The sequence below is a fragment of the Saccopteryx leptura genome, chromosome 8, assembly GCF_036850995.1.
Source record: "Saccopteryx leptura isolate mSacLep1 chromosome 8, mSacLep1_pri_phased_curated, whole genome shotgun sequence".
In the NCBI taxonomy this organism is placed as follows: domain Eukaryota; kingdom Metazoa; phylum Chordata; class Mammalia; order Chiroptera; family Emballonuridae; genus Saccopteryx; species Saccopteryx leptura.
The window spans coordinates 56,273,306-56,290,976 of NC_089510.1; the positions used below are offsets into that span (position 1 = coordinate 56,273,306).

Consider the following 17,671-nt stretch of genomic DNA (forward strand, 5'->3'; position numbering starts at 1 on the left):
TGTGCTAGGATAGGTAATTAACTTAGACGGGGTGTGTTTCAACGTACAACAAAATTCAGGTTACTTTATTGTCGTAGGATTGGAACTGTGTCATAACCCAAGAACCCCCTGTAGTGTGTTTTGTTTTGTTTTTGTTTTTTTGTATTTTTCTGAAGTTGGAAACGGGGAGGCAGTCAGACAGACTCCTGCATGCGCCCGACCAGGATCCACCCGGCATGCCCACCAGGGGGCGATGCTCTGCCCATTTGGGGCGTCTCTCTGTTGGAACCAGAGCCACTCTAGCGCCTGAGGCAGAGGCCACAGAGCCATCCTCAGCGCCCGGGCCATCTTTGCTCCAATGGAGCCTTGGCTGCGGGAGAGGAAGAGAGAGACAGAGAGGAAGGCGCGGCGGAGGGGTGGAGAAGCAAATGGGCACTTCTCCTGTGTGCCCTGGCCGGGAATCGAACCTGGGTCCTCCGCACGCTAGGCCGACGCTCTACCGCTGAGCCAACCGGCCAGGGCTCTTATAATGTCTTTTGGAGGACCTACGTATGCACTAATTTTTCCAGGAACTATATCTAGGGAGTGGAATTGTTGAGTCATAGGGTAAGTGAATATGAATATTTAACTTTGGCAAATGATATTGCCAGTTGCCCAAAGCTGTCCTAGCCATTACACTCCCATGAGTAGTGTATGATAGTTCCAGTTGCTTTATATTCTCACCAACATATTTTTTTTACAAGGACAGAGTCAGAGAGAGTGATAGATATGGACAGACAGAAATGGAGAGAGATGAGAAGCATCAATCATCAGTTTTTCTTTGCGACACCTTAGTTGTTCATTGATTGCTTTCTCATATGTGCCTTGACCGCGGGCCTTCAGCAGACCAAGTAACCCCTTGCTCAAGCCAGCGATCTTGGATCCAAACTGGTGAGCTTTTTGCTCAAGCCAGATGAGCCTGTGCTCAAGCTGGCGACTTTGGGGTCTCGAACCTGGGTCCTCGGCATCCCAGTCCGATGCTCTATCCACTGCGCCACTGCCTGGTCAGACTCTCAACAACTTTTTTTTTTTTTTTTTTTTTTTTCTGAAGTTGTAAACAGGGAGGCAGTCAGACAGACTCTCGCATGTGCCCAACCAGAATCCACCCGGCATGCCCACCAGGGGGTGATACTCTGCCCATCTGGGGCATTGCTCTGTGCAACCAGAGCCATTCTAGCAGAGGCCATAAAGCCACCCCCAACACCCGGGCCAACTTTGCTCCAATGGAGCCCTGGCTGCGGGAGGGGTAGAGAGAGACAGAGAGGAAGGAGAGGGGGAGGGGTGGAGAAGCAGATGGGCGCTTCTCCTGTGTGCCCTGGCTGGGAATCGAACCCGGGACTCCTGCACGCCAGGCCGACGCTCTACCACTGAGCCAACTGGCCAGGGCTCTCACCAACTTTTAAATTATAGGCATTCTGTATGGATGTTTAGTAGTATTTCATTGTGATTTTAATTTGCATTTTCAAGGTGAGTAAGCGTCTCTTCCTATACTTATTGGCCATTTGTAGATTCTTTTTTGAAAACTGCCTACTCAAGTCATTTGCCCAGTTTTTATTGGTTGTCTTTTTCTGCCTGGTTTAATGAATTAATTCATGCACTGCATTAAGTAACACACAAGGTCTCTGTGCACAGAGATTTTACTTCTAATTATGAAAAAAAATACTGAGAAAAACCTTGATGCATATATGAGAGATAGAATAATTATAATTGGCCATTACATTCTTTAAAACTGCATATGGACCTGTAGTGGCACAGTGGATAAAGCGTCGACCTGGAAATGCTGAGGTCGCCGATTCGAAACCCTGGGCATGCCTGGTCAAGGCACATATGGGAGTTGATGCTTCCAGCTCCTCCCCCCTGTCTCTCTCTCCTCTCTGTCTCTCTCTGTCCTCTCTAAAATGAATAAATAAAAGTAAAAAAAATAATAATAAAAAATAGAAATAAAAATTAAAAAACAAAAACAAAAAAAACCTGCATATGAGCTCCCTGGATGGTTGGCTCAGTGGTAGAGCATCAGCCTGGCGTGTAGGAGTCTCAGGTTCGATTCCCGGCCAGGGCACACAGGAGAAGCACCCAATTGCTTCTCCACTCCTCCCCCTCTCCTTCCTCTCTGTCTCTCTCTTCCCCTCCCGCAGCCAAGGCTCCACTGGAGCAAAGTTGGCCCAGGTGCTGAGGATGACTCTGTGGCCTCTGCCTCAGGCGCTAGAATGGCTCTGGTTGCAACAGAGCAATGCCCCAAATAGAGCATCGCCCCCTTGTGGGCATGCCGGGTGGATCCCGGTCGGACGCATGTGGGAGTCTGTCTGACTGCCTCCCCGTTTCCAACTTCAGAAAAATACAAAAAAAACTGCATATGAGCTGCTTTCTATGTGAAATTCTATGTATGTATGCCTTAAGCAAAAGCTGGTAAACGATTGAAAAGTTCATTAAATAGTATCCAGTTTTCATTTTCATTGTAAAAGGGAACCATTTAGAGTTTAAATGAATTCTTATTTCTTCCCAGAGAATTTTATTTAGAAAGAAGATAATAGGCTGAGTACTCACAAAGCTTTATAATACAAAGAAACATTTATTCACCATATAGAACACATTTACAACCTATCTCATTAGATCCTTCCAACAAACCTAAAGCAAACAAAATAAATGTTAGGTCAGCTTCATTATGCAAAGATTATAGCCCAGAGGAATCTGACTTGCTCAGTATAGGGTTGGAGTGATGATCCTATAACATCTGACTCCATGCAGTCCTGCACATTGATGGTTGAGATATTTTTTTCTCCAACCCTGGTTTCAGGTACCTTAAGGTATTTCTTCTGGAAGGTAGTTACTATGGTGCTTTGGCACCTGAGAGACAGGGGTATCAATTCCTGCTACAAATACCTATTAGCTATGTGAACTTGGGTAGTTACACTGGGCCTCAGTAACAATCTGAGCCTTAGTTCCTCCTTTATATAATAAAATGGTGCCCACCTCACAAATTTGAGAGTTAAGTCAGATGGAAATTGCCTAGAGTGGGTTAGTCCATGCCTTCTGTTCTTGAATCTCAGCTTGGCAAAAAGGATTTTTCAGTCACGTCTGTAGTTGGGTAATTAGAATGATCTGATGGCTAACTGCCAGATAGCACCCAAATTTTTAGAAAGTGTCTCTGTTCAGAACCCAATGGCTTACCTAACAGCAGATACTCTCGAATGGATATTAAAATGGTGCTTGTGGAGCAAAAGAAAGTGTGTCAGAATTTGGCTTTACCCCTTTAAAGTGCCAAACTTATTTGGGGCTAGCGATGACAGCTTTAGGTCTTTGTTCCTTAGGTTAAATTTGTGACAATTAAATGATTCATTTGATGAACAAGACATTTCTTTTAGAAACTATATACCGTATTTCCCCATGTGTAAGACGATCCCATGTATAAGATGCATCTTAATTTTGGGATCCAAAGTTTGAAAAGAAATGTATTATATAGTTATTTTGTGTGTGTGTGTGTGTGTGTGTGTGTGTGTGTGTGTGTGTGTGTGTGTGTGACAGAGACAGAGACAGAGAGAGAGGGACAGATAGGCAGGAAGGGAGACAAGAAGCATCAATTCTTCATTATGGCTCCTTTAGTCTCCTTAGTTGTTCACTGACTACTTTCTCATACGTGCTTTGACTGGAGGGCTACAGCAGAGCGAGTGACCCCTTGCTCAAGCCAGTGACCTTGGGCTCAAGCCAGCAAGCATGGGGTCATGTATGATCCCATGCTCAAGCCAGCAACTTTGCGCTCAAGCTGGTGAGCCCCCACTCAAACCGCATGAGCCCGCGCTCAAGCCAGCGACCTTGGGGTTTGAACCTGGGTCCTCTGCATCCCAGTCTGATGTTCTGTCCACCGCGCCACCGCCTGGTTAGGCACATAAAGTTATTAAACTCAAATCTAATTCATCATAAAATTCATAGAACTCCTTGTTACTGTCAAAACTCCCATCCATTAGCTTGTCATCTGTCTGATGATGAATCAGTCTTCAACAAAGAGCGCAAAAACAAGCTCAAAAAAGCAGGAAATGCAAGTGAAAAACCCTACAACCACTGTATAAGACGCACCCAGTTTTTAGACCTCAAAGTCTATGAAAAACTTTGCGTCTTATACATGGGGAAATACTGTACTTGCAATGAGTAGTTTTACTAAGGAAGGCCAGCTTTAGGTTATGTTCTTTACTTCCCTGTAGCAGGCCCTCTAATGGTAACAGAGGCCTGGTCTCTGCCATGAAGGAATTAAAAGCATAACCTTAACCTTACACTTTGGCTTTACTGGAGACACAGCTACCAGTTATCACTTTGTTGGTAATATTTCTAATGAGAAGCAAATGGGAGTGTGAGGGCACAAATAAAGAATGGGGCCTGGGACGGAAAATAATTTGCCTAATGCCATAAAAGCCTTCCCAAAGCTGAAAGGCTTGGGAGAATAGGAAAGACATGTTCCATTCTGGGGGACACTGTGTGGTCTGGAGGTGGGATTTGAAGAAGGAATAAAGGATGTTGTGAAATTGGAATTCTCTGGCAGAAAGAAAAAGGAAAAGATGATGACAATCCAGCCACTCTTCCCCAAATAAGAGTGACAGACTAATCAGCTTCCTTGTGGGTGGGATCCAACCTCAACTGACAGCTGACTAAACAAGAGAGCACATTCCCTTAACTGGAGGGAGAAAAAAAAGGAAGATAGAAAGATGTTGAAAGAGCTGCCATTTATATCGGTCCCCTAAAGAGGAAGTTTTTTACTTCAACCCACTCAAACTAGGCTTCTGTCTCCAAAATACTACAAACGTCAACCCACACAAATTAGGCTTGTCTCCCACATTACACTGAAAATGTTCTCGGTCTCCGATGACTTCTTGTAGCTAATGAAAACTTTACTGTCCTTTTCACTTGACTCCGAGGCAGCATAAGACATGGTTGGCTCCTAGATCCTTCTTAAACATTATCACTCAGCTTTCTCGACACCCACTCCCCTTACTGGTTGCACCTCCCTGACTGGGCCTCTTTATGTTGGTGATCTCCAGGCCTAGGTTCTGGGCCCGCTTTAATTTTCTCCCTCGGTGACCTTATTCTTTCTCATGGTACTAAACTCCATCTATAACGCTGACGATTTCTCAAATCCCTGACTCCACTCCACCTTTCCTTCAAGCCTTAGACTCATATGCAACTCCTTATACTACACTTGAACCGAAATTATCACAACAGAGCCAAAATGCTGTCTCCCCCACCACACCTGCTTGATACACCAGTTTTCCTGGCTCAGTAACAACACCACCACCTACCCACGTGCTAGAAAACTTGGCAGTCTTGGTTTTCCTTTCTTCCTTCTTTACCTCACATCTAATCCAACAGTCTTTTTAATTCTATCTTTACGAGGCATCTCTAATTTAGACACTACTTCCCAGTTCCACTGCCACTATTCTGGTCCAGGTAACCTCCATGTTGTACCTTGATCATTGCAAGTCTCTTATCTTGCTCTCTTCCAATCACACTCCATATAATAAATGGCTTCTCATTATACTTGGGACAACTAGCTGAGCCCTTTTATCATGTCCTAAAGTGGCCTTATATACTGCTCACAAAAATTAGGGGATATTTCACCAGTTCATACCATTTTGAAATATTCCCTAATTTTTGTGAGTAGTGTATGATCTGGCTTTTACACATTATATGCCATTCCCTTTGCTCACTACGCATGCGGACACCATCAGCCTTCCCTAAATACCTCAAAACCTTTCCTGCTCCTTGGGCTTTGCATTTGTAGTTCCATTTGGAAGTTTTCTTCTTACTTTCACCATGGCCCTCTTCATCCTTCAGGTCTCAACCTAAATATTATTCCCCAATATTTTATTCTCTACAGGCTCCTTTTCTAGTTTTTTTTTCTTCATAGTATTTGAATCAAAGCTGTATTTTTTTCATTTGCTTATCATCTACATTCCTAACTAAAAAGAAAGTTCTCAGGGTAGGGGCTGTGTCTGTTTTGCTTACCACATGCCTATCATTTGGCACAGGTGAGGCTAGTTAAGACTACGGATAGGTAGTCTGTCACTGAAGGAATGGAAAAAGTGCCCTATCGGCCCAATTTGGGTAGGATGCCCACCCCTTGACCAGTCCATGTGGCCAGGAAAAGGTCTTGAAAGAAGTTGGCAAGTCCCGTGAGGGTATGTTGCTGAAGCATGGGGATGAGGAATAGTTCCACTAGAGCAGCGGTTCTCAACCTGCGGGTCGCGACCCTGGGGGGGTCGAATGACCAAAACACAGGGTCGCCTAAAGCCATCGGAAAATACATATTTATTATACAATACAATTTTAAATAAAATATGTATTTTCCGATGGCTTTAGGCGACCCTGTGTTTTAGTGGTTCGACCCCCGCCAGGGTCACGACCCACAGGTTGAGAACCTCTGCACTAGAGGAAGAGTAGTATCACAAACTGGCCCTGGGGTTACTGTGAGCTAGGCATCAATCCCAATTTCTACTACACATAACCATATCTTTTGGCTTTTCTCCCATTAATATAGTAATTACTTTACTTTTTTCCTTCACTTGTTTAAACTGAGTTCTTAATTAGTTATATTGCTGGTATGAAAAATTAAGACACTTGAATTACCAGAATACATCAAATATAGAATATTACTTTCATAACAAGGCTAGCAAACTCAGTGCTTTCATGACAATTCAACCAACATTTATAGAGCAGTTACCATAAGAACAGAAAGGAAGCTAGCAAGCATTACCCTTGACAATGGGACTATGAACTAACTTTTGCTAACAAATGCTACTATCCTAAACAAGAGAGTGTGAGGGCAAGATTTTGAAACCTGAATTGTATTAATAAAATATCCACAGTCTTACCTCACAACACAATAATACAAAAAACTAATACTGAAAAGTTTTTATTTCCAAGATCAAATATTACAACAGGACATTTACATGTATTTATAAAAAAATGCAGCAGTTGAATTTATAGATCAGAGGTTTCCTTGAGTTTGGTCCCTCTCTCAGCACAGTGAGCTGATGTCTTCAAAAGACTTATCGTCCCACTCCCCTCCCTCCCCCACCCTAATTGTTCCCCCCACCCCAGTTCAAGTTGCAGTATCAATATAAAGCAACCGGGTACAACACAGCAAGAATATTCACAATTTGGTACAGCCAAAACCAGAGGATCACCAACTGAGAGACAGATCCTCATTTTAGAAATTATTTACCTATAGACTATGTGTATCTATAGATATATCACACCAGTTATCTAAGATTTCCCTGGTTTTAGAGCAAGTGGAAGTTCCATTGAGTCTTAGTTACAGCTCTGCTTTATCTAATGGCATGTTTTTCTCCTCCTACAAATTTAGATTTTTCTATGGCCTCTGTGCATCTTCAAATTTAAGGCTTTCCCTAGCACCTTTATTATCACTTACTAGAAATACAGGAGGGTCTCTAGTGTGTCTTGAACAAGGAAATTTAGTGAATGAGCCAGCTGCCCCTTACTCACTGGTCCCAAAGCCTTCTCATTTTTGAAGAAGAGCTGCAGAAACAAATGGTGTCTCCTAGCACCATGGGATTAAAAGCCCAGAAAACTGAGACCTATATGTGCATTTTAGAAAGCACTTGCCAGAAACAATACAATAGGAGCACTGTCATTGTCCATTATCATCTTGGATTCAATAACAAAGTTACACTACAGATGAAATTTAGAGCCATCCTGCATTAAGAATGCAAATCTCACTAAGACCACCACTTTGTCCAGAATAAGTTGAGTACACAAATATCCCAGGGAATCTCTAAATACTGTTAGGAACTGCTTGAGAAACACTTTAAAGCAAATACCCCAAGTTGACTTCACTCAAGTCCCCAACCCACCCCCATCCCTATCCCCAAATAAATTTCATTCCTTGATTAACCTCTCTGAGTAAGATGGGAAGTGAAGTTTGAAAAATGACATGAAAAATGTTTAAAAAACACAATTAGTGAAGACATGCCAGAATTGGACATCCCAGATGATTTAAAACACACTGTTCAAACTGAACTTGTACAAAGCATGCACAGAGCCTACAAACACTTCCAAGTTTCCATGGAACAACCAATACCTACTTGAAAACAGACTTTTGTTTCTTAAAGGGCTAAAAATAAAAAGATACCAGATGCTTGGAAATTGTTAATCAAAAGGAAAGCTGTCCTAAGGAAAAGATTCTTTAAGGAGTGAATAAAATTTTGTCTAACAGATTCCTGCCAAAGCTTGAATGAAAGTCACTCAAATTCTAAGTATCATGTTAGCATAAACTGGTACTCATCTCTCTAAATCTAAAACTAGGGGCTTATCTCATAGTTTTACTGCTTCCCAGCAGGTATTTTAAATTGCCTTTCCAAACAAAAGAGACAAAGTCAGGAAAGTAACAAGGCCCAAGTCCCAAAATGCCTACGATAAATGGCTCCTACTATAAACTTACTACTCATGAACTAATAAGTGGAAAGCACACACTACTTTCATTCTCAGGTAAAATGAGATTTTTCTGGTGGCAATGGTCACTCCATGTGAGGTTTAACTTACAGGGCAATAAATTATCAAAGTTATTAAGAGCATATGATTAGTGTCCAAAACCTATTTAATTTTGAATCACGCCATTTAATTTATTGATATTTTTCATTAATAACACAGAAGCTTTGAGAAAGCACACTATAAAAACCATTTTGTTGAAAACCGTAACATATCCAACTGAGCATCAACATTTCAATGTCATTAACTTGAAACAGATCCTAGTAATATGTACTCTGAAGCCAGCAGCTTTGACAGGAAGGAAAAGCAGAATGGCAGGGAATGGTTCCAGATCAAGAATCTCTCCCTTATCAGTTAAGAAGCCCGTACTGAATCTATGAAAAAGCAAATAAAAAAGATTTAAAGGAAGGGAAATTTCAATTGCAGGTCAGGATTTATCTAAGATTTGAAATGTTTCTCATTTTATTTACCATGTCTAATAAATGAATGATTCATGGTAGCTCAGTTAAGTTAGTAACTTCTTTTAATGGAGATAAAATTTTTATGTTCAGTTCAGTTTAACTTGACTATTCTTATTTGAAAACCCAAGTGACCTTATAAGAGATATAAAATCTTAGGGCATTTTGATCTCTGTAGAGGAAATACCATTAAGCAAACAACAAAAACTTGCTATTCACTGCAAAAGAATTAAGTACAACAAGCCAACTTCCCATATTAATAGACTAATGTGACTATTCTTAGGCAAAAAACTAGCATTAGTATTTGTATCTCCAATTCTATAAGTAAATGTAGTTATCTTTTGAAAATATTTTACAGAAATGTTAAATTGGTTTATTAATGTAGTTCATATTGGATTACCCAACTCTACTTTCAGATCTATGGCAAAGAAAGGCATGTACCAAAAGTCATTGTTTATGAGAAGGACTGACATCCTAAGCAACACAAAGAACATTCGGTAGGCCAAAATAAGGGTGGTGGGGTGTCATGGCGCTAGCCATTCTATATTTGGAATAAGAGAATTCTTAAGTAGAGAGAAAATGAGTTATAAAGATGATGCTTGCCTCAAATTCTTCATTTGCATATTAATTTATAAAATTTTAAAATGTTACATATTAAAACTTAGTAATGAATTTCTTAAACATAGCCAGTTTCATTAAAGATCATGACTAATTTTCAGAGAAAGGATGTCAAAAATCAGGAACAGAAAAGTGAAAGAAAAAGGATTAAAAGATTTTCTAATTAGGGTTTCATATCATTACATCCAGTAACTTTAACCACAAGTTCACTTTGATGGGAAAACTACCAAGGTCATCATAATCTCTATGGAAAATACTCTTGATTCTAAGATGCCTCTCTAGCAAGACTGACACACAGGTGAGTCAAAGGTCAAAACAACCATTATCAAAATACCAAATTTCTCCTAAGAGGAGAAATCAACATATTGGCATGGTATTCTCTGTTGGTTATTTTCAGTACTAAAGAATATTCTTGCCACTATTCTAAAATGTGCACAGTGCAATTAAGTTTCATGGCAAGACAATAGCTGAAGTGCTAAGCAAGGCAAATCAATAAAGTTGAATATTCATAGCGCACAGCTGTCTTTAAGTAGCCTTTCATCAAGGCTTCTATTTTTGGGAAATTGCCATGTTAATCAGAGGGCTGATTCTTTCCACTCTAATTTACTTTTACACATTACTTATTCACCAACCTGCATCCTATGATTTACTCTTAAGTAGTTAAATGAAAGAGGGTGAGAAAGAGAATGACACAATGGAGATACACTATGGCAGGGGTCTCAAACTTGTGGCCCGCCGAACAATTTTGTACTGATTTTTTTTTTGTTTTCAACTGCAGTGATAAAAGTGTTGCGTAACAGTTGCCTTTTGTAGACCTAGTGCGGCCCGCCGAAAAGGCTATGATCTTGCTTTGCGGCCCACATGCTGAGTTGAGTTTGAGACCCCTGCACTATGGGATAAAAAATATTTTTAAAAGTCTAACCAGATTTGAAAAAGTTGTTTCTGTCAAAAGTAAGTAAACTTAAAAAAAAAAAAAGTAAGTAAACTTCACAACTGACACAAATCTATTTCCTAACAATTGCTCAGTGAGAAAAGTTTTGTCTAAGCACACAGGTAAAATTAAATTTAACTTGGGTGTCAGTGAAATATTTGGTTCTCATTAATTATATTTTAGTTATACTCAACAACAATTAGGAATACTGCATTAATCTTTTTAAACTAATGAATTGCATTTAAAAGATTACTAGATCAGTAGCTACAATATTATACTCTCCTTTTTGGAGATTTCACTCAAGCAAGGTTAGTTATTGGGCAAAAGAAACCTGAACACAGTAAAAAAAGCAAAGGAACTGATTAATAAATATAATTTTATAATTAGCCTAGAGATAATATATAATGAACAGGAGAGACTAGAAGCACAAAATTATGGAGTGAAAAGGACTTCAAAAATAATCTAATTCAGGTCGATTAGATTCCGTGGGCTCCTATAGTTTCTGCAAGGGGTCTACAATTTCATATGCACATTTACATTTTCTCCATCTATGAAATTAATAATGTCAATACTTAACTCCACAGTTCTCCAGCCCTGCCAAATTTTAAAATCACAAGCCCGTTTACTTGAAGAGACTGAGAACTCGATCTAGTCCAAGTCACTGTTAACTAGTAGCAGAGCTGTTACCTAAGTGCACTTCTGCATATCATACATAATATATGTTTAATTTGTACTTGGGTAGAGAAGTTAAATCTTTCATTTTCAGTTGCTAGTGGCTCCCTCTAGTATTTTCCTGTGTCCAAGTGAGATCCCTGCTAGCTAAAATCTTTAGTCCTGGGATCATTAATTCTTTCTTACTTGGGTATTGGGTATGCCTTACTAATAAAATTCATGCCCTAAGCAGTTACAAAAGTTGGAAAGAAAGAATACAGGTGAGTCAAAAAAAATTTGAGCTACAGTATTTGCCACTTTTCAGTTTTATATTTTTGTGAAGACTGCCTAACTAAAACATACTACTCTTTCCCCTTCCTAAATATCTACTGCAATTATAGTTCAGCTCCAGAAAGATAAGCATTTACATGTCTGCCAATTATCTCATGTGTAGTGTCTCTCCAAATGGATAACAGGCAGGAATTAGATCTTAGATTTCAAGATATTTTCAATTTTGATTAAGGACTCAATAAATAACTGACTTACACAGTCAAGGAAAAAGAATTTTATACAATACTTAAAAACATATACATAAGAGGATTCAATAATCTGGTATGGGTGGGATATAGAAAAGATAATTGTATCTTTTCTGAAAAGTGGTTTAAAAAAGATAAAAATCCCTTTTTATCCCTTCTGTTTATTCTTGGCAAATAATGCCACAGAGTTCTTTTCCTTTCACATTTTTATCAGTCCATCATTTCAAGAAAACAGTAATCAGCTCCTCAAAATAATGGTGTAAATAAGAATTTATAGGCACAAATCCCACAAGCTTACAGGAAACATAACCAGATGATAATTTACAGAATCAAACAAGAAGATAACCTTTTGGGCCAATTCTCGGCACAGGAAACAACAACAGCATGGGAGTGAAAAAGAGCATGGACTCCGAATGCCAATTCTGACGTTTTCTCTTACAGGCTGTAGCATCCTGAACAAGTTCTCTGAACTTTAATTTTCTTTCTTATCTATAAAATGGGGGAAATATTCATTTTGTTGAGTTCTTAGAAAGATTTAAAGGAGAAAATGCATATAAGGTACCTAAGCCCATGTTAGTTACTCAAAATTAGTTCTCTGTTCTTCCCTCATTTGGCTGTTCTTTCTCTCCTCTGGTTCATTCCTAAATCAATTTCAAAAGAAGTTTGCTGTCACCATTTTTCCCACTGGTTTTCATTTTATCTCCTTGTATTTGTTTCCTCACTTATTCTCAAAGTCTACCTTTTCTCTTCCTCCCTACCTCTGATAATCTCTTTCAAGCTGTTCTCAATCCTACGAGGAATGACTATTTTAAACTATTTTTTAAGTTATTTTACTAATCTCATTTAATCTATTCAATAAAACCTCTCCTCCAGAAAGCAAAGGAGTCTGCAGAGGAAATAAGACAACCTAGGGGAAGTATACTCCCTAAATGGATTAAGTTCTTGAATAAAGCAATATTCCTTATTCACTCCTCCCATATCCAATCCATAGTTCCTCCTTCCCATGGGCCTATATGTCAAGCCCAGATTACAATCCTGCCTCAAAATAATATAAAATCTTCTACATCTTGTAACACTCCAGCTTATCTAAGAAGGGTCAATACCTCATGCCCCACCTCTTTAACATGTTTACTTAAATCACTTCATATATAGACTTGGTCATCTCACAGTTGAAAAAGTCACTTTGGTTTCTCATGAATAGATATGCCAGGGCTGGGTTTATCAAAAAGAACGACATCCTATCATTGATGAACATGTTGTGTCAGGTCCTCTCGACATGTTTTATATATAAAGAGAAGCTAAAAGGTGAAAGTATAAAACAGAGTCCTATAGGGAAAGTTCTTGACTTCACATTTTTGACAGATTTGGGCTTTAGCTGTGACTTGACTTTGCTGAGTGGATATGGTGCCACCAGAGCACCAACACTGGGCATGCCCTCACTTCCTACCCTGTACCTCCCTGAATTTTTAGATTCTGACCTTGTCTACTATCAACAATTTTTTTACCCTCGAATGCATCTTTGATAGTAAGTCTATAATCCAAGATCAGAGATACAATTGAGGAACTAACACAAAAACCATATTTCCTCAATAATTCAGAAGCTGTTAGCCTCAAGAGCATATGAAAAAACACCAAAATGGTATTACTCAATCACCAATCTAAAGAGAGAACTTTGACTCAAGGTATAAATGAAATTGTAATTATATAAATATATTTATAAATATTTATACAATTATATACTTATACATAAGCACTTACACAGACTTAGAAAAAAATGTAAGAACATTAATCCAAAAGGACTCACTGAAGAATAAACAGAATTTTCCATGATTTCCTTGAGGAGAAACATTACTTGTTCTTTAGGGAGGGTCCCTCAAAATTCAACCATTAGAAACCACATTCTCTAAATTGAGTACTAGCAACAAACACATAAGCATCTTTTTTTTTTTAATCCCCTAGTTACCAAGAAAGTGATCTTAAAACAGACTGAAACCTAAAGGTCTCTTACCAATAGCAATTTATGTCCCTCAAGTAGAATAATCAATCAATCTAAACCCCCAATAAATGAAATAGCTCCATTTTATATTATGGTTTTACAGCAAGTTCAAGTTTTGATTTTGCCACCAGAATCACTACTACCTCTTCAGAGGACTCTGAAGCTCAAAATAAAAACTGAGCATGTAGTGAAGCTGATAAGTCGAATAGTGTTATGTAGATTCAAGATGGCATTTTCTAAACAATACTGAAAAAAGCTTTCACCAACTACAATTTGAACGTGGCTTTTGTTGACAGAAAACAACCCACAACATCTGAAGACAATTGGCAATCTTCCTCACCTCCCTTACTAAATGTTGTCTTTTGAACTGAATTTAAAGGTCTTCCCCTTAGAGAGGCTTTCAGTGTTGATACCTCTTGCAAGAAAAAGCATGAGGAATTAAGCTCATTTAATTCATCAGAGCCTTTTAGAGACTGTTCCAACCAAAGGGTAGAAGAACAAATCATTATTTCTAACCAAAGGAACATGGTTAGCTACTCTCAGCTGCATCTTTCTTTTTCCCTCAGGACATACCTAAGTATGCCTTAAAGCACACAGGACATCAATAACCATAGTGGTTACAACTGTAAGCCATTGTATTGCATGATTATTAAATAGCTGCCTTCCTACAGATCACTTATGGACCCAAACAGTGGAAGGGCCAACAGAACTAATACGCTGTACTGGCAAAAACAGTAAGCACCTTCCTATCCTGGTCACCACAATGTGTTCACTAAAAGTCCATTCCGGGACTAGCAGGATCAATATAGTTCACAGAGTAATAACGAAGAAAGCTGTCTCAGGCTAGGATACTGAAAGCCACCCCACTCTATTCACCAACATTTAACACTCATTCTGCCAATAACACATCTCATGGAAATAATTCTAGCTGATAGGATGGGAATCCTTAAAAATTAAAAAATAAAATTAAAAAATGATGACTTATAAGGGATGCTTTTTCCATGTAAACAAAAGCCTGGATATTCTGTTATGTGATATTTTCTACATGAACAATAAAACAAAACAAAATGTGTTAGAGAATTTCTTCTTCCTACTAAAAAGGGGGCTTACAAAAAAGGGACGTTGTTCTTATTCTGAATCTAGCCATTCTTTTACCAAAGACATCTGAGGAGTAACATTATCATTTGATCCCGAAAAAGTGCCATGCAAGAGACCACTTATTGGAACACACATTTCCTGCTGCCAGTACTGGGAGGTCTTATCCTCACACTTCCATTTGGTCACCTGATTAGGTAAGAAAGAAAAAAAAAGTAGGAAAGACGAAAATAGGAGAGGAGAGGGTAGAAAGGGGGTAGGGAGTGAAAGAGACTGATTATAAGAGAGAGCAAGGATACAAAAGAAGGCAGGTGACGTGCTTGCCCAACTTTGGCTCTATGGTCCTATGAGCCAAAATTCATACTCAGTGACATGGTATCTCACAGGAAAAGGGAGAAAAGGGGTAAGCTGAGAGAGGTCAGGCCATGATGTTAATTTCTTTCCTGTACAAAGACAGTCTCTTGAGGACAAAGGCCTGCCTCTTGTAATGTAATGTCATAGTCCAGATGAGAGAGTTTCCTTCGAGGGAAGTTGGTGAGAAGTTCAAAACGTTCATTTGGATATCCTTTAGACTGGACATGCTTCACCAAAGCCTAAAAAAACAAAAGAAAGCCAAGGCTGTTAGATAGAAATAAAGAAAGCACATTAAAGAATTACATAAAGATTTCATTTTTATCATATCAGATTAAATATGAAACTTAAGTTATTCTTTCAGATAACCAAACCTTACCCTTGTGGAAGGGCCAATATAACAGGCCCTTCCTATTATACTGGGGAATTTAATAAATTCATATCCAATTTAGGGCCATTAAGAAATACTGAAATATATAGATTATTGTTTCCCCAAAAAACAAATCTATCATCTATGTATAAAATTATTGTCCTCGGTTGGAAATATGTGATCGGTTTTCTTTTCCTTCTTTTTATCAGGGAAGATACATCCTTCATTCTACCAATAGCCAATCTTATTACCTGTACATTAAATCCTCTCTTGCCTTCTCAGAACCATGACACTACAGAACATTCCCACTTCTGTAGGTTATCTTCAACACCTCCCTCGCTACAGATGCTTCCCATCAGACTTAAACATGCTCACAGTCTCTCTCTTTTTTATTTTTATTTTTTGTGACAGAGACAGAGAGAGGGACAGATAAGGACAGACAGGAAGGGAGACAGAGATGAGAAGCATCAGTTCTTCGTTGAGGCACCTTAGTTGTTTTTTTTATTTTTCAGAAGTGAGAAGCAGGCAGAGAGACAGACTCCCGCATGCACCCAACCAGAATCCACCTAGCATGTCCATCTGGGGTGTTGCTCCATTGCAACAGGAGCCATTCTAGCACCTGAGGTGGAGGCCATGGAGCCATCCTCAGCGCCTGGGTCAAGGAGAGGGGGAAGGGTGGAGAAGCAGATGGGTGCTTCTCCACTGTGCCCTGGATGGGAATCGAACCCAGGACTTCCACATACCAGGCTGATGCTCTACCATTGAGCAAACCATCCAGGACCGAGGCACCTTAGTTGTTCTTTGATTGCTTTCTCATATGTGCCTTGACCTGGGGGGGGGGGGGTACAGCAGAGCAAGTGACCCCTTGCTCAAGCCAGTGACCATATGGTCATATCTATGATCCCACGCTCAAACCAGCGACCTCACACTCAAGCTGGTGAGCCTGGCACTCAAGCTGGCTGAGCCCACGCTCAAGCCGGCGACCTTGGTGTTTTGAACCTGGGTCCTCCGCATCCCAGTCCGATGCTCTATCCACCGCGTCACCGCCTGGTCAGACTCGGTCTCTTTCAATCATTTTCCCCTCTAACTTTACAACCAAACTTCTCATAAAAGTGGGCTACACTTGCTCCATCCATTGTTTCATCTTACATTCCTTTCCAGTTACTAGAGCTGGGAGACAATCTGGGTATCAGCACCAGCTGTCAGATCCAACTTGCATTCCAGTCACACAGTCTTCTAGAATCAGATTATCTCTAGCCACAGAAATGGCGAGATATAAACAAACATATGACCCAAGGGGAATTCATTCATAGGCTAAACTAAGCTAGACAGACTCATTCTCTTTACCAGGAGTTGAAAAAGACAAAGGAAAGGTCCATCAGTTGTGGACTTTAGAAGAAAAGGCCCTCAGCACCACTATGATGGACCATGTACATGCTAAAAGGTAAACAAAAGCCACTAGTATATAAAGAATGGTGTGAAGCAGAGAGTAACAAGGGGGAAACAGGCCCCATGACAGAAACACAGAAAAATGACCTTGTTTCTTAACCATTTTGCAGTTCCAGCCACTAGGAAAGCCAGAAGCCCACCAGTGCCATGACTTCCCTTTTCCAGGTAGTAATTTCAGTTGGAAAATAATATGCAGCCATGAAACAGAAAAGTCTTGACTGGCATAGACACTATGTGACTTGTCAAAAATAGGTCAGAAAGAAAATACACTAATAAGAATTACGATTAACCTCAGTCAAGTTTCCAGTCAGAAGTCATACTGAATCCCTAACACTTATTTCAAAGAATCATCAAGTCAATTATACCAATTAATTACTTTCTCTTCCTACAAGCAAGTGCTTCCGATTAGATATACTTACTAGCAATTTAGCTTGCTCTGGAAGAGTGATCTGTTCTCTTTTCCCATCTGGATACCGCAACATCAGCTGTGCTTTTGGTCCTTGGGTTAAAAAAAAAAAAGGATACAAGAGCTTAGGATGGAAGACTAATTTAAGCCAACAAATACATCCCCTTCAGTAATATTCAAGTTTCAAGTAAAGGTAGGACTAGAACAGGGGTCGGGAACCTATGGCTCGCGAGCCAGATGTGGCTCTTTTGATGGCTGCATCTGGCTTGCAGACAAATCTTTAATAAAAAAAATAATAA

General features: G+C 39.6%; 1 protein-coding gene across 1 annotated transcript in view; it reads right to left on the minus strand.

Annotated features, from left to right (window-relative positions):
* Window positions 1-11,516: 11,516 nt before the first annotated feature.
* The window catches only part of UBXN7 (UBX domain protein 7), an 88,977-nt gene continuing 82,822 nt past the window's right edge, over window positions 11,517-17,671 (minus strand). Inside the window, exons 10-11 of the mRNA XM_066347644.1 lie at window positions 17,386-17,465; window positions 11,517-15,389 (exon numbers count right to left, since the gene is read on the minus strand). Coding sequence (XP_066203741.1) covers window positions 15,228-15,389; window positions 17,386-17,465 — 242 coding nt within the window. The 3' untranslated portion in view covers window positions 11,517-15,227. The remainder of the gene's footprint in view (window positions 15,390-17,385; window positions 17,466-17,671) is intronic.